Here is a 14,834-nt window from a genome sequence, read left to right as displayed (position 1 = left end):
ATTGACGACCTAAGTCTGACTGTTTGTTTGAGGATGATATGCAAATGAAAATTGAAGCCTTATTCCCATCATGTGCCATAGTGTCTTCCAAAAATAACTCATAAAGCGTACATCACGATCATACACTGTGGTCTTAGGTTGACCATGTAAACGCACTACCTCCCCAAAGAAAAGTTTAGTCACATTGGAGGCATCCGACGTTTTCGAGCACAGAATGAAATGGGCCATTTTGGAAAAAAACGGTCCACAACCACAAATACGAAATCGTGTTTCTTGATAGTTTTTTGTAAGCCCAACACGAAATCCATACCAATGTCTTGCCATGGAGCATGGGGCATTGGCAAAGGTGTATATAATCCTATATGTTGCTTTCTCTACTTCACCAATTGACAAGTCTTGCACTGCCCAATTATCTTGACTACATTTCACTTGAGACTTGGCCAATAAAACCTATCATCCACAAGGTCAATGGTCTTGTCCCTCCCCAAATGACCGACGACTCCTCCTGCATGAAGTTCCCAAACTAGGAAATCACGGAGGGAAGTACGGGGAATGCGGAGTCTGTCACCTTTAAATAGGAACTCATTAATGATGACAAACCCGCAGCTGTCGCTCGACTGACCATCTCGCAGTGATGCATATAACTCACCAAAGTCTGGACATGTGGGATACTCTTCTGTCAGCCGCTCAAACCTAGTCACTTCCACACTTGTACTTTGGAGTAACGCCACACAACGACTAAGGGCATCAACATCTTTTTTCTCGACCCCAACCTTATGTTTAAGAACAAAAGAATATTCCTGAAGAAATTGGACCCATTTAGCATGCCCGGGGTTTATTTTCTTCTGGGAACTGAGGTAACGTAAGGCTTCGTGGTCAGAAGATAACAAGACGAATTCTTGTGGTAATAAATAATGCCACCAATGGCGCATGGATGAGACAACCGCATAGAACTCTTTGTCATAGGTGGAATATCGTTGCTTTGCCTCATTCAACTTCTCACTAAAATAAGCAACGAGGTGTCCTTCTTGACTAAGCACTCCATCTATACCTACCCCGGATGCATCACACGCAACTTCAAAGACTTTAGAAAAGTTTGGAAGGCGCATGATGAGAGTTTCACTCATTTTGCTCTTAATCTCCTTAAATGCTTTAGAGGTAGCTTTAGTCCACACAAACTCCCATTTCTTTATGCAATCCGTGATGGGAACCATGATGGAACTAAATCCTTTGATGAACCGCCTATAAAAAGTTGCTAAGCCATGAAAGCTTCGCACCTTGTGAATATTGTGTGGTTCAAGCTACTCAACTATGGCCTTAACTTTCTCGGGCTCCACTCTCATGTCCTCAGATGATATGATGAACCCTAAGAAGATGACGTTCTTTGAAATGAATGTGCACTTCTTAATGTTGGCATAAATATTTTCAGTTTTGAGGATCTCACAAACTTGCCTCGGATGGTGGAAATGTTGTTCCTTTGATGTGCTATAGATAAGAGTGTCATCAAAATACACTATAAGGAACTTACCCATTAAGGGTCTCAACACCTAGGTCATCACTCTCATAAATGTGCTCAGGGTGTTAGTCAAGCCAAAGGGCATGACTAGCCACTTGTATAGCCCATCATTCGTCTTAAAGGCTATCTTCCACTTATCTCCTGGGCGTATACGTATTTGGTGATACTCACTCTTGAGGTTAATCTTCAAAAATATGGTGGCACCCGCTATCATATCTAACATATCATCAAGACGCAGTATGGAAAACTGGTACTTGATCGTAATTTTGTTGATGGCTCTATTGTCCATACGCATGCGCCACGTGCTGTTTTTCTTAGGAGTGAGAAGCGCTGGTATACCACACAGACTCAAACTCTCCCGAATGAAACCCTTCCTGAGGAGCTCATCTACTTGCTTTTTCAACTCTGCATGCTCCGTAGGGTTCATTCGATAATGAGGAAGGTTTGGTAGAGTCGACACAGAGACTAGATCAATGGCATGCTGGATGTCCCTCATGGGTGGAAGCTCATCTGGATGTCCTACTAAATATGGCGTGAATCGGGACAGTTCGATGAACCGAGCCTCATACAGAGACACAGTTATATCTCCTTGGACTAGAGTCTCGAACTCTAACGCACGCTGCTGACAGACGTGCTCGGGGAAGAACTTCTGGTTGAACCGGTCCACGAAGTCCTCCCAGGTCCATTCAAAATCGGCCCTTGTTGCTCGGGTAACCGACACCCACCAACGCTCGGCCTCACCCTGTATAAGGAATACTACTAGAGGGACTCGCTGCTGCGTCATGTACTTCATGGTATTAAAGATCTTTTCTACCTCTGACTTCCATCGCTCTGCTATTGTCGGGTTTGCCTCGCCCTGGAAGTGTGGGGGATTGAGCCGTTTAAAGTCGCGTAAAAGAGAGCTCGCGTGCTCCTGCTCGATCTAGACGAGTGTATCAGTGGATCACCTATCCTGCCTCTGTAGCATAGAGGTCATCGCATGCAGCATTTGTTAAAACTGGTCCATACTCATTGATATCGCTAGGGCCACACCTGACTGAGATATGCCAGCCCCACTCCCCAACCTCTTGGGTGCCATGTTCTATAGGAAGGAACAAGAGACCTTTTAGCCTTGGGTGCTCTCGAATGCACCCACGTTAGGGAGCTATATCAGAAAGTTTCTAGGCTTGCAACAATGAATCCTATTTTAAATTAAGTTTGAAAAATGATTCTAAGGTGAGTTTCTAAGTATTCGAGCTCGGGGTCCTAATCATTCTAAGTTCACTACAATCATGTGGTGAATGATAGTTAATCTAAGACCATTAGCAGATATGTGATGTTATTCGCAGGTATTCCCAGGTTATGCTCTGATACCAACTCATGTCACGCCCCAAACTCGGGAACCGGGCTTACTAAATTGCCAGCCATCGAATTTAGTGCCGACAACCTCCATAGTACCCCATTCTCGATTCGTAGCTTCCATATGCCAGGTTCCGATCCTGGGGTTTCCACAAGGAGGATTTACAGGGTGAAATTTTGTGTGTAAAGGAGCATTACCATAAGTGTACCAAGGTCACAAAAGCATCATCATCACATATCCACTAATTAATCTGAGTACAATGTTGAAAGGGAAATACAAAATATAACCAAAATTCAAAAGATCAGGCTCATGCTCCGGGCTCAATGCTACTGATACGCCCTAGCATCACCTGCAACGTAAACAAACACGCACAAGCCTCCTACGAAGCTCAGTAGAGTGCATTTGTGCGTGCGCAATGCGTATGACAAGAATATAGATATCAGAGTATGCGGAAGATGATGGAGGGCTAAACTGCCAAGTCTATGATGTTGTTAGCAATACCAAGGCTATGCAATGCAAGGACTATATGGCCAAGTGTCATATGCTAGAGATGCAACACAAACATGCCAATCCTCAATCAGTCCACGTATTAGAACAATTCATTACTGGAAACATCACTGAGGTCTAGTACATTCCGATAAATGCTGCTGCCCATCGCTTACATGACCAAGTGAGTTGAAAAAACCTCATTATCCGCCTTGTCAGTGGTATGCCAATGCCCATCGGCTCATTGATAGCGGACCCATTTCACGAGCTGATCAGACTCAACCTAGCTTATATAGCCCCTTACACCCGGGTGGATAGTGTCACACCACTTTCTAACCGACCTCGACACAATGAGAGACGTAACCTACTGGTATTTGACACTCGGGCGCTCATGTTATCCACTTGTTCTTGACGTTGGAGCATCCTATTAGTACCACAGGGTTTAGGGACTTTCACTCGAGGACATCGCTAGAACACATATTTCCGGTATCCAATCTGGCCATCCACGGTATGTCTGCGGAGGTCACAACCCCGATGTTGCTGGGGTGTGAAAGTAATCGTGGCATACAGAATGCAAAATACATGAGTCATACTATCCAAGTCATCCACCAAACCTACACATACTGCGTGATCATGTGGGACGACCCTATCTCATATAGAGTCCCCTAAGTATCTCAAGCCAAAAGGTGTATGCTATGATCAATCGTCATCCACAACAGGCATACAAATGATGCGTATGGGCATATGAATGAGCATGATATCCATTACACTAAGCATGTTACCAGTGTGTCCTATTAGGCTAAGTGCACTAGCATGTTATCCAACATATCATGTGATAATCGACCTTAATTGGTCCTGTATATATAGAGAGTGGGACCCGAATGGCAAGCCCCACTAACAATGTAAAAGTCTACATGGCATGGCCCACGTTAGACTAACATCTGCTCCTCATGCAACCTGTCCATAAAGAGGTCTAGTAACTAGACGTTAGGCACGGATAAAACACATACACCAAGGCGTGGCCAACTGGGGTCTGGGAATGACCCGGATGGACACCCATATGTGCAACATGTGTGCCACTAGGCTACCAATCTATTGGGCACATGACCCATTGATGATATCCCAAAACAATCAAATTATCAACAACATCACTATAATTACTTTAATATGATGATCTGCACCGTTTGAACATTATTGACGTAAATTGACTGTTACACATCGTTGGTTTGTCACTAGAATGTGATCCTATGCTTGTGGCCCATCCGAGTCTTGGGATTTCATCATTTCCAAGCAAAGTGTATATTTCAACGGATTTATTACAACCATAGTGTATTACGTATGTACACCAATTAGAGATATTAAATCTGATTTAATAATTAAATTCAAACCCCTGAAAATATATTCTGCATAGTTACCTTTGGATTATAGGGATTCTGAATCTAGAGTGCTAGACATTGCCGAGGGAACTCCAAATCCAAGGGATGTCCAAAACCAGGAACTCCAAATCCAAGGGGGGTCCATTCTCCACAAGATCCCTGTGGTGCTGTCCACCTGGGGGTCTGGATCGACCTAATCTTTGGGCCCAACGCCTAAAATGATCTGGAGAAATGGATGGAGGGCGTGGATTAAACACATAATTATGGTGGGACCCACAACTGGGGACCCCACTCCCACGTTGTTGGTAGCGCCTGGGAGGCGGGGGTGGTTCCCAACCCCCCACTGTTCCTTGCGGTATGGCCCATCTGGGATCTGAATCGGCATCATTTTTCGGCCCATGGCCTAAAATGATCTTAAGAAAAGGATGAATGACGTGGATGAAACACATACACCATGGTGGGTCCCACGAGTGGGCCTCCACTCCACTCTCAAGAAGGGCGTCTGCCCTCTCTGGGCGTTGGGTACAGCACCCAGACAGCCCATGCACACTCTTTTTTTTTGTTTTGTTTTGTTTTGTTTTTCCCTCCCAGGCAGGCCCCATTTGAAGGATCCAATCCGTCCATTGGATTGGCTAGCTCGAGAGGGTTCAATGGGCCCTGACTCGGGTTGGTTTGGACGCACGGAGACATCACGGTGGGCCTTGGATGGTTTCAACAGCAGGCATTAATTCATGTGGTGCGGCCCACTTGAGACTTGGATCTTCCTCATTTTTTCTTCCCATTGCCTAAAATGATATGGAGAAACAGATTGACGTTTTAGCAGGTCAGGCGGACAGAGAATTTCAACCAAAGAATGGTCTAGTGCACCATTGAATGCACGTCAAAAACACAAATAAGTGATAGATTCTTGTGTTTCCCATTTTACCTTCTTTTTATAATATATTTTTTTCTGAAATCTTTTGGCCAAAAGAAAGAAAGTGCTGGTACAATTTGATATGCCTGCATTATTTTGGATTTAGGCTGGGCCCATACACCTCCAGAAACTGATTATCCAAACCTGGCCATCCCTTCTGCTGCATGATGGACATTGAGGGTTCAACTATGTACCCTTTGATCATCCATTGTGTCTATGGTGTTCTGAGCTTCATCCTGGCATTCACCTTCCACCACTTGCACTTGGTGGTATCCCGACTGCACTTGAGGTGCATCACACATCAAAAGGGCTGGAAGTGCTTTCTTTGGCCAAATGGCTCCTGGTCTTTTGTTCGCTATTCGAATGTTTGGACCAGTAGAAATGTACGAAAGGTGGTCTTATCCTTTCCTTTCCAACTAGTAGCTAGTAGCTCGGTCATTGATCTCTCCTCTTCCCGGCCGGCTGTGACTCGTACGTCCAGGCAACGATCATTTAATCCTTGCGAAGGCAAAACCTCCTTTTGCACCTGATTCCCAATTTTGTGGGAATGACTACTGGGAGATCTTATCATAATTCTCGAGCAAACCAATCAGGTCTTGCTTATCCCATTTGAGTTCTATGTTAAACAGGGCATGTAGCATGTTCTTTTGATTCCCTTATGATTCTGCCATTCTCTTGAACTAATAGTTCTCAAAGATCTTCCATTTTCACCATCATTGAGCAAATGATAAACTTCATGGAACTAAGTAAATCTCTTTAGCTACTACAATTGGGGAGGCATGCCATCTGGAAAGCAGCTATGATCACATGCAAAATCACCACCCCTTAGTTGTTGCAACTGTTACCATGGAACAATCTGCCTTGAGTCTGTATGAGTGGATCAGAGGGCACGATGTCTAGAGAGTGTTAGTGTATAGTGTGTGGTTAGTGGCTCTTTTAATGTAAGTGCATGTGCACTCTTTCCTCTTCTACTGCAGTGTACTATATGCTCCATTCTAATAAAACGTTGTGTGTTAGGGCATGTTGGCTAACACACAACATTTCCCCAAACTCTCCTCTTTCTTCTTCTTCTTCTCTCTCACTCTTCTCCTCTTTTCTCCACACTACAATCATCAAATCATCTTCCACTCGATGATCCACTGGTCAGTGAATGCGCTTGGTGCCTTATGAGTATTTTTTGGCGGTTTTTATTTTTTATTTTTCATATCTGTAGTGAGCATCAAAGAGTGATGGAACCATTGACATATACTCAAAGTTGCTTCATGCTAAACATATTCAACATATACTTCTGAAGTTTTAATAAGTATAAAAGACTGGAGGATGAGTAGATGCAAGACATGTAGTTTACTTCACTAAATTTTCAGTTATTGTTACCTTCACTTAGATATGCAAATCTACCAGGACACAGTAGTCTCATAGGCAGGTGTAGGTAGAGTATATGTAGGAGAGAGGTCTGACCAAAGAGCAAAATCACTTTCTTCATCTGTGTCTAATGAACTTGTTTTTCGTAGGTTTTCAAGCCGAGAGCTTTGGTTGATGTTGCTGCAGCCGTTTCATCTGCTTTGCTAATGAATGAGCCTCAATGGGTTGGGTTTATTGTGAAGCCTATTAACTACTCTCTCAAAGGTGCTATCCTACACATCGATACTGGCCCGGGGCTGATGATTGAGGAGTCTCATATGATTGAGATGGACAGCTATACAAAGGTAGTGCAGAGCACAACTGTGAAGGGGGATGCAGATGATGGAAGAAATGATGAGCCTTCTGTTGCTGAAGAATTTAAGCAGTTCGAACTTAAAAATGGAACAATAGAATTACCAGATTGGGCAAGCAATATAACTTCAGTTTTGTGGTTTCCAGTCCGTGCTATTGACAACAGGCTAGCAAGAGGAACATCTGCAGGTTTATAGGTTTACCATCACTTATTGCCTTGTTATATAAATATGCATGCTGCCACCATCTGCTTTATCATTTATGCCGCTGACAGAAGATTCCCTTTTGTGGTTAGTCACTCCCTCGCAACAGAGTGTTGTGGATGGAATGAGGACAATTGCTCTGAAACTTGGATTTGGGGTTTCTCACAACCAAACATTTGAAAGGCATATTTCTTCCTTATCCTCTTTACTTCTAAACATAGGCCTCAATTTTGCTGGCATTCCCTTTGTCCATAAAAGATTTTGAAACAGTACAACACCCCATTGTGCAGGACTGTTGCCGTGCATTTCACTGACCCCTTCCATGTGAGCACACGGGTTACAGATAAATGCAATGATGATACTCTACTTTTGCAGGTATTGGATCGTTAAAATTCTCTCTTTTTCGTTATTGATCCTCTAAATTTTGTATCTGTATATAGAGGATAGTGGATGGTATTCATGCAAGTGAGATGGGTGAAGGTGGCTTCTCAAACAAATGGAGGTGTCACGTGTGCAAGACCCAGGTCATATATTAGGTGGGGACCACTGGATTTGTCCTGATCCAAAACTAATGTTGGTCCAGTCATCAGGTTGGCTACAAATCTAAATATGGCCCACTGGTCATTCTTGTCTGAAGGTTCATTTTTTTTCATAAAATTGTGGCCCACCGGATGGGTGTACCGGCCTGATTTTTGGGCTAGGATATGTTCATAGCGATCCTCAATGAATAAGTGCCCCTGATCTCTCCCATGGTTATGCATTGGCATGTGTGACTTTGGGTCCTTTTACCATCTCATCCGCACAAGTGCTGTTTAGCTGGACCGCAGTGTGTATTGTGACTGTTGTCACTTCCCCTACCTTGGGCTCCTGCTTGAATAGCACAACAGGTTATGGACTCCTACTCTCTCTGAGGGTTCTCTGCCCCAATCTTTTATTGTTTTTTTTTTTTTGTTTTTTGTTTTTTGGATGTTTGGTGGAGTATTAGCGTTTGTTCTTTTTCTGCCTCAATTCCATCGCTTCCACTGCTCTTTTCACAAATGAGTTGTCTTGGTCAAGTCCTGCCAAGTATTGAGGATATAGTTTTTCATGTAAGTCAATTTGGATTTAAGAACTTAAAGTTAAGAGCTAAGCATTGAAGGTTGTAGGGCTTACTTTCGGGGCTCTCTCAGCTTCTTTTGAGTCAATATTTACGAATGTCTTGGATTTGTGATGTCACATGAATAGGCTTTTAGAGAAGTGGAGTGTGCTTGTTACATAGAATTCAAATTATAGTTTTGGCATTATTTTGAATATTAGTAATCTTTTATTTTATGGCGTGTCAAGGTGATACTACACTCTCAAGTGAAGGCTACATTGACCATATATGATGCTTGGTTGGATCTTCAAGCTGGATTTGTCCACATAGGAAAGGGTGACGGAAGACCAACTTCAAGCTTCTTCCCACTTGTGATCTCTCCATCCTCTAGAGCAGGAATCCTTTTTGGCATTCGCTTAGGTATCCTGACCGGTGTAGGTAAGGCACAAGTTGTTGTTTAAATTTTCTTATGATGAATTTATATTATTTAGAATTCTCGTATAGGCTTCTAGAAAAGGTGACAATCATGAAAGTGTCTGTATTGATGTGGTAATGCACCAAGTGTGAGATAAGTAAAGGCTGTGAAATTATTATGCTTCTCTGGAAATGCACCAATACTCAATCTTTATACAAAACTACAGATATCTGCGTGGCCCTTCTCTTCTGTGGACATGGATCTTAGTGTTTAGTTTGAAGTGGTAGAAACCAGAAACTTCTCTAAACAAAACAACAGAACCATTCTTTCTGTAAATTTTTTTATTCTTTCTAATTCCTCAGTTCTAATTGTGTGGCATGCCTCCTATTTTAACTCAAGTGCCTAAAATATCATCATCATCATGTAAGCCTTATACCAATTACTTGGGGTTACTACATGAATCTTGTTCCACCACTCCACTCTATCAAAGGCCTAAAATATCTAGGATTAAGTAAATTCTGATTCAATGACATGTCCAAATACAACAATGTACTTTTTATTGAAAGGCAACTATGTTCTTAGTTAAGGCAACTATTAGATATCTAACTCAAAAAGAAAGAAAGAAAGAAAGAAAAAAAAAAAAGATATCGTAGAATCTAGAGCACAGCTAGCACAGGACTTGATAGAGGCTTCCCAATACATAGCATCCAATTTCACCTGTCTAAAATCCACCTCTGGTTACGCAAACATTGACCATTCCATTCCTCCCAAATAGCCAAAAGCCTGGCTAGGAGAGCTTCCAAAGTTTTCTCCCTTTGAGATCCGCGCCTCCTCCCTGCCATATTAGAAACATGTCCCCAATTGAACTGGGCATCACCTAATAATACTGGAGAAGGCCAACAAACCTATCCCATACCTCATCAAATTGCAATGCGGAAATAAATGGTCTATGGATTCCACATCCCGCAAACACAGAATGCAAACATTGGAGTTGATCATGCGCCATTTCTGAAGCTTGTCCATCATGAGGACCCTGTTCCTACCAGCCAACCATGTGAAGTCCACAATCTTACGGGGCCCTCCAAGACCAGATGAACTCGGTTGGGGCACCCAGTGATCCCCCAAAAGAGCGAATAACGCAGTTGAGGGATCTTACAGAAAACCTCCTAGATCTATCCCAGTTCCACAGCTTAAGTGTTTCTCTTAGAGTTGGAAATTGAGCAGCTCTGAAGAAAAGACAACAGATTGTTCATGTCTTCCAATTCCTCTAAAAGATTCCCATGGCTAGGAGGATTCCAAGTGGAGAGCCCCAAACAAGGATTCCTGGCTCTGGGGCTAATCTTGCCAATCTAGGAAAAGCTTCTCACAACAGCCTATCCCCACACCAAGAATCCTCCAAAACCGAATGCGCCTCCCATCACCCAGTGAATAACTGATACCTTAAACCTGCTAGTGAGCCTCATTATCACATTCCAGATTATTGATGCTCTATATAGAGAGAGGAATCCTTAGCAAACCACCTGTCCTTCTCGAGTCCATATTTGCAAACAATCAACTCTTTCCACAAGCCATAAAAAGAAAAGAAAAGGGAAGAATATCGAAAGAAGTGAAGAAACAAAATATTCTCGACACAAGGAGATGATTAACCAACATCGCCATCGGGTAAATATAATGTCATGTGGTAACTATACTATCGCTAGGTAAGCATTCCTCTCAATACTCCAGATCTAGAGTAGGCCTTTCATATTGGTGATCATTCAATGCATTTCCAATTATGATTTTTTTATTAGGTTCAGCCACCTTGTACCTGTTTCAAAGCTCCTCAAAATGCACTTTAGCTTCCTCACTTGCACATCTGATGCATAATGCATTGCAAAGTAGCAATAGTAATATGAAGTAGCTTCCTTTTTATGTGTCAATGTTTGACACAAACTGTGGATCATGATAAGCATGTTATAACTATGGAGACGTGTGCAGAAAATCCTTGTAATTGAACGACTTCTTAAGCTTATAGGATATGGCCTCATGTCCTTGAAAGCACGCCTCCTTTTTTCCTGAGGAATACATGAAATATAATTTACTGCTTACCATTTCATGTCTTGCAGTCTGTTTACATGGCTCTTCATCTTCTCTACACCGCATGCATTTTCTTTGACATGCAAATACTAATCGACTTTGGTGTTACAGATGAGGCTGAGGTCTTACAAACGGACAGTATCTTGAACATTAGATATGGAATATCTGGTGATAGAACCGTTGGAGCACATACACCTGTGGTAGCTGCATCTGAGACTGTCAGTGGAACGGAATTGCTCTTCAAGAGCGCTCTTGTTTTACAGAGGCCTGTCCTTGACCCATGCCTGGCAGTTGGTTTCCTTCCTCTGCCTACTGCTGGCCTGAGAGTTGGACAACTGGTTACCATGAGATGGAGAGTTGAAAGATTGAGGGATTTCAAAGGGGATCCAACTTTGTCTGGCAATGTAAGTAATGAGAAATTTCCTTTCAACTTGGACTGAGCCTTCATCTTGGCAACTTTTAAGTATTCAGATGAGTTTATAAGTTTTCTTTTCAGACCCTCATTATGTCTGGCTGCAATCTTTTGTAACTGAAATTTATAGTTCAGAATTTATAGCTATCACAAAGAAAGACACTTGTAGAGAAAGAGAGGGGAAAATGTTAATAATAATAATAAATGGTGGATCTTATGGGTTGGGTGGGGTTGTGGATGCTCCCTTGCAGTTTTCGTAGGTGTTGGGTCTATGGGATTCTCCTTTTAGTGTGCGTTTTGCACTGTTTTCCACATTTGTGCCGGATTGGTGTAGTGACAGAGTGTCAGTTGATTCTCAACTGTTGTGGTCTTTTTTTTCTTTTTTCTTTCCTCTTTAAAAAATTCTGTCACTTTTCAAAAAAGAAGAAGAAGAAGAAGAAGAAACAAAAGGACACATTGTTGACTACTCCCCTTTGCTATCTTTTGGAACCAAAATGCTATAGGGTTGCTTTTCAAACTTTATAGGGTTTTGTTTTCAAAAGCTAAAAAAGAAAATTTCAGGCATATGTTTCCCAACCCTACAAAATCAAGTTTATTTACTGTATTCATTGCGCAACAGGATGAGGTGTTGTATGAAGTTAAAGCAAATCGACATAATTGGATGATTGCTGGGAGGAAGCGTGGGCATGTATCACTATCCACAAAGCCAGGTTCACATACTGCTTAAACTTGACCTGTCTATTTGTTTTCCCATTCCTTAATCACACATTGTTGAAACTCCAAAAATTGCAGGTTCAAGGATAGTTATCTCGATTACTTTTGTGCCACTGGTGGCTGGATATGTTCGCCCACCTAATCTTGGACTGCCCGATGTGGGCGATGCCAACATAAGCTGCAACCCTGCTGGGCCACATCTTGTTTGCATCCTGCCACCGACTCTCAGCTCATCGTTTTGTATTGCAGCATGAATCCAGTGAGTCCTTTGTGGTTGCTGCTGCTGTTACTTCATATTGTATATCTACTGCTTTTTTTTTTTCCCGCACTCTTTACCCACATAACTGAGGTTTGGTCATGCAATTTTTTTTTTTTAATTAGGAGTTGGAAATTCAGGCTTCTGCTTTTGACAATCGGCCTCTGATACAAGAAGCATTTTCTTTTACTACACAAGGTTTGGGGATTTTCAGCAATGATTGAAATGGAAAAGGATTTTCTAAATGCATGTATGCAAAGTTCCCCTGTAGCATGCCATGTTTGAGTGGCCTGCATGTAGCATTCATTGCACAGATTGTGAAAAATGGGATGAACGTTTGAAACCTTCAGATCAAGCTATGTAAAGGGTTTCAAAGTCTTTAAGATTTATTATTATTATTATTATTTTTTTTTGAAAGGCAACGTTGTATCATTACATAGAGGAACACGGATGGAACTTGTGCAACTGAGATGGCGAAGGATTCCAAAGTCTTTTTAAGGCATTGTTTTTCCTTGATAATGTTATTGGAACTTTGAAGTGTTATTTTCCCCCCATCTCCTTGAATTCTCTTCGAATATTTGCAAGTCAAAATCATCAAATCATCTCCTAAATGATGTGCCAGTGCACAGCCAGGGAAGGATGGAGGGACAAATTATTTGGTACATTTTTTATTATTTTTTTAATCGAATATGAACAGCAGCTGTATTTTCTTTCTTAATGTGTTATCCACCTATTCAAGGGTAAGATTTTTCTACCTGGGAGAGCTCAGTTGGTGGGATGCACACATTTCACACACCCAGAGCAGTGTAAGTGGGCTGAGGTTGTGTGTGTGTGTGGAGAAGAATTGCATGAAAATGAAGTGATTTTTTGTATAACTCATCATACTAATTCTTTTGTAGAGCAAAGAATTGCATGAAAATGAAGTGTTTTTTGGTACAACTTAACTTACTCATTCTCCATATGTCTCAGCTTCCAACAAGAATTCTAGTTATGAGTGGACAATTCAACTCGGCCGAGTCTAACTGACCTTGGTCAGAGAAACTCGGTCATGGGTCCGAGTCAATCATGACACTGGAAGATTTCTCGAGCCGACTTGACCAGTCATAGGAGGGAATCAAATACCTGACCTTCACCTAGGGAGATGCACCTAGCCAGAGCATCAGCTGATTGGTTGATGATAGTTTTTCTATATTTGTTTTTACTTATATTAATCTAATTGTTTTATGTTTCTGTTAATATTTGTAATATTTTTAATTTATATTATTAAATATCGAGTCGAGTCTTCCAAGTTGACAGGACCCAGATGATTGCCTAGGGATTTTTGGTTTTTGAACTGGTCACCGGTCTAAATTTTGTAGTTAATGGTGGGGCCTACTTGATGACTGGCCCAACCACGCACTCATGCCTGTTGTGGATTCCCTCTTCGATCTCTTGCAAGAATCGCTGTGAAACAAATTATGAGTACATACCCTTTTTACTTTCGTTTTGGGGAGTTATTTGATACTCTGGCACTATGATGCCTGATACACAGGCACACAGGAATTGTGTAATTGGCATGCAAGCTCCCACTAAACTGACTAATTTGTGGAACCCACTGTCACTAATTCTGAATCCCATAAACAGTTTGCTTGAGCAGTCCTAACCTGTGACTTGTGAAAGTTGGCAGTTGGATGTTTTTATATATATATATATATATATTGCATACTGTCAAATCAACGTTCACGTACTTGTGGAAAGTAGGCCGTTGGATTTTTTATTTTTTGCATAGATCAACGTCCACCAATCTGATGGGCAGACCAAGGAATGTTAATTTTGGGTTTTGGATTACCCCAAATTGGGACCCATGATTTGAATTACTTAAAGAGTTCAGTAGCTGAAAGCATCACTAGCTTACACTCTGACCTGGCTAGGTTTTGAAGCCTTATCTTGCTAGCTGAAAGCCGTTGCGCTGGCACATGCAATAGTTTTTCAGTGGAAGGACCACCTGATTCTGCACAAGGCTACTCTGGGCTAGGAGATGGAATCATTTCATCAGTGCTGTAAAGCTCCTGTGCCCGCGAGTGGGAACAGGATCTGCCACTGCTGATAGCTGATGGGTATGCAATCGAAGAATCTAGATCTGCGATATATAGATATGAAACTGAATATGCTTCAACAGAACCACATCTCAGTTTCCTACAACACTAAAGCCATGTGGGTTATGTCCTACGACACTAAAACTGAATATGCTTCAACAGAACCACATCTCAGTTTCCAACAACACTAAAGCCATGTGGGTTATGTCCAACAACACTAAAACTAAATATGCTTCAACAGAACCACATCTCAGTTTCCATTCCC

At 41.9% G+C, this 14,834-nt stretch overlaps 1 protein-coding gene across 4 annotated transcripts in view; it reads left to right on the top strand.

Moving 5' to 3' along the window:
* The window catches only part of LOC131253650 (trafficking protein particle complex II-specific subunit 130 homolog), a 59,407-nt gene extending 45,432 nt beyond the window's left edge, over window positions 1-13,975 (top strand). For 2 of the 4 annotated variants that reach the window (XM_058254738.1, XM_058254741.1), the window contains 8 exons: window positions 7,142-7,532; window positions 7,639-7,729; window positions 7,837-7,921; window positions 8,870-9,059; window positions 11,224-11,516; window positions 12,144-12,234; window positions 12,317-12,497; window positions 12,620-13,048. In XM_058254738.1, the coding sequence (XP_058110721.1) occupies window positions 7,142-7,532; window positions 7,639-7,729; window positions 7,837-7,921; window positions 8,870-9,059; window positions 11,224-11,516; window positions 12,144-12,234; window positions 12,317-12,492 (1,317 nt within the window). In that variant the 3' untranslated portion in view covers window positions 12,493-12,497; window positions 12,620-13,048. Of the gene's footprint in view, window positions 1-7,141; window positions 7,533-7,638; window positions 7,730-7,836; window positions 7,922-8,869; window positions 9,060-11,223; window positions 11,517-12,143; window positions 12,235-12,316; window positions 12,537-12,619; window positions 13,049-13,463 lie in introns of those variants that run through there. The other 2 variants (XM_058254739.1, XM_058254740.1) reach the window with 2 other exon arrangements.
* Window positions 13,976-14,834: the final 859 nt, after the last annotated feature.

This window comes from Magnolia sinica, chromosome 8 (assembly GCF_029962835.1).
Source record: "Magnolia sinica isolate HGM2019 chromosome 8, MsV1, whole genome shotgun sequence".
Taxonomy (NCBI): domain Eukaryota; kingdom Viridiplantae; phylum Streptophyta; class Magnoliopsida; order Magnoliales; family Magnoliaceae; genus Magnolia; species Magnolia sinica.
The sequence above is the reverse complement of the archived record's forward strand: the minus strand, read 5'-3'. Positions and strand labels throughout refer to the sequence as shown.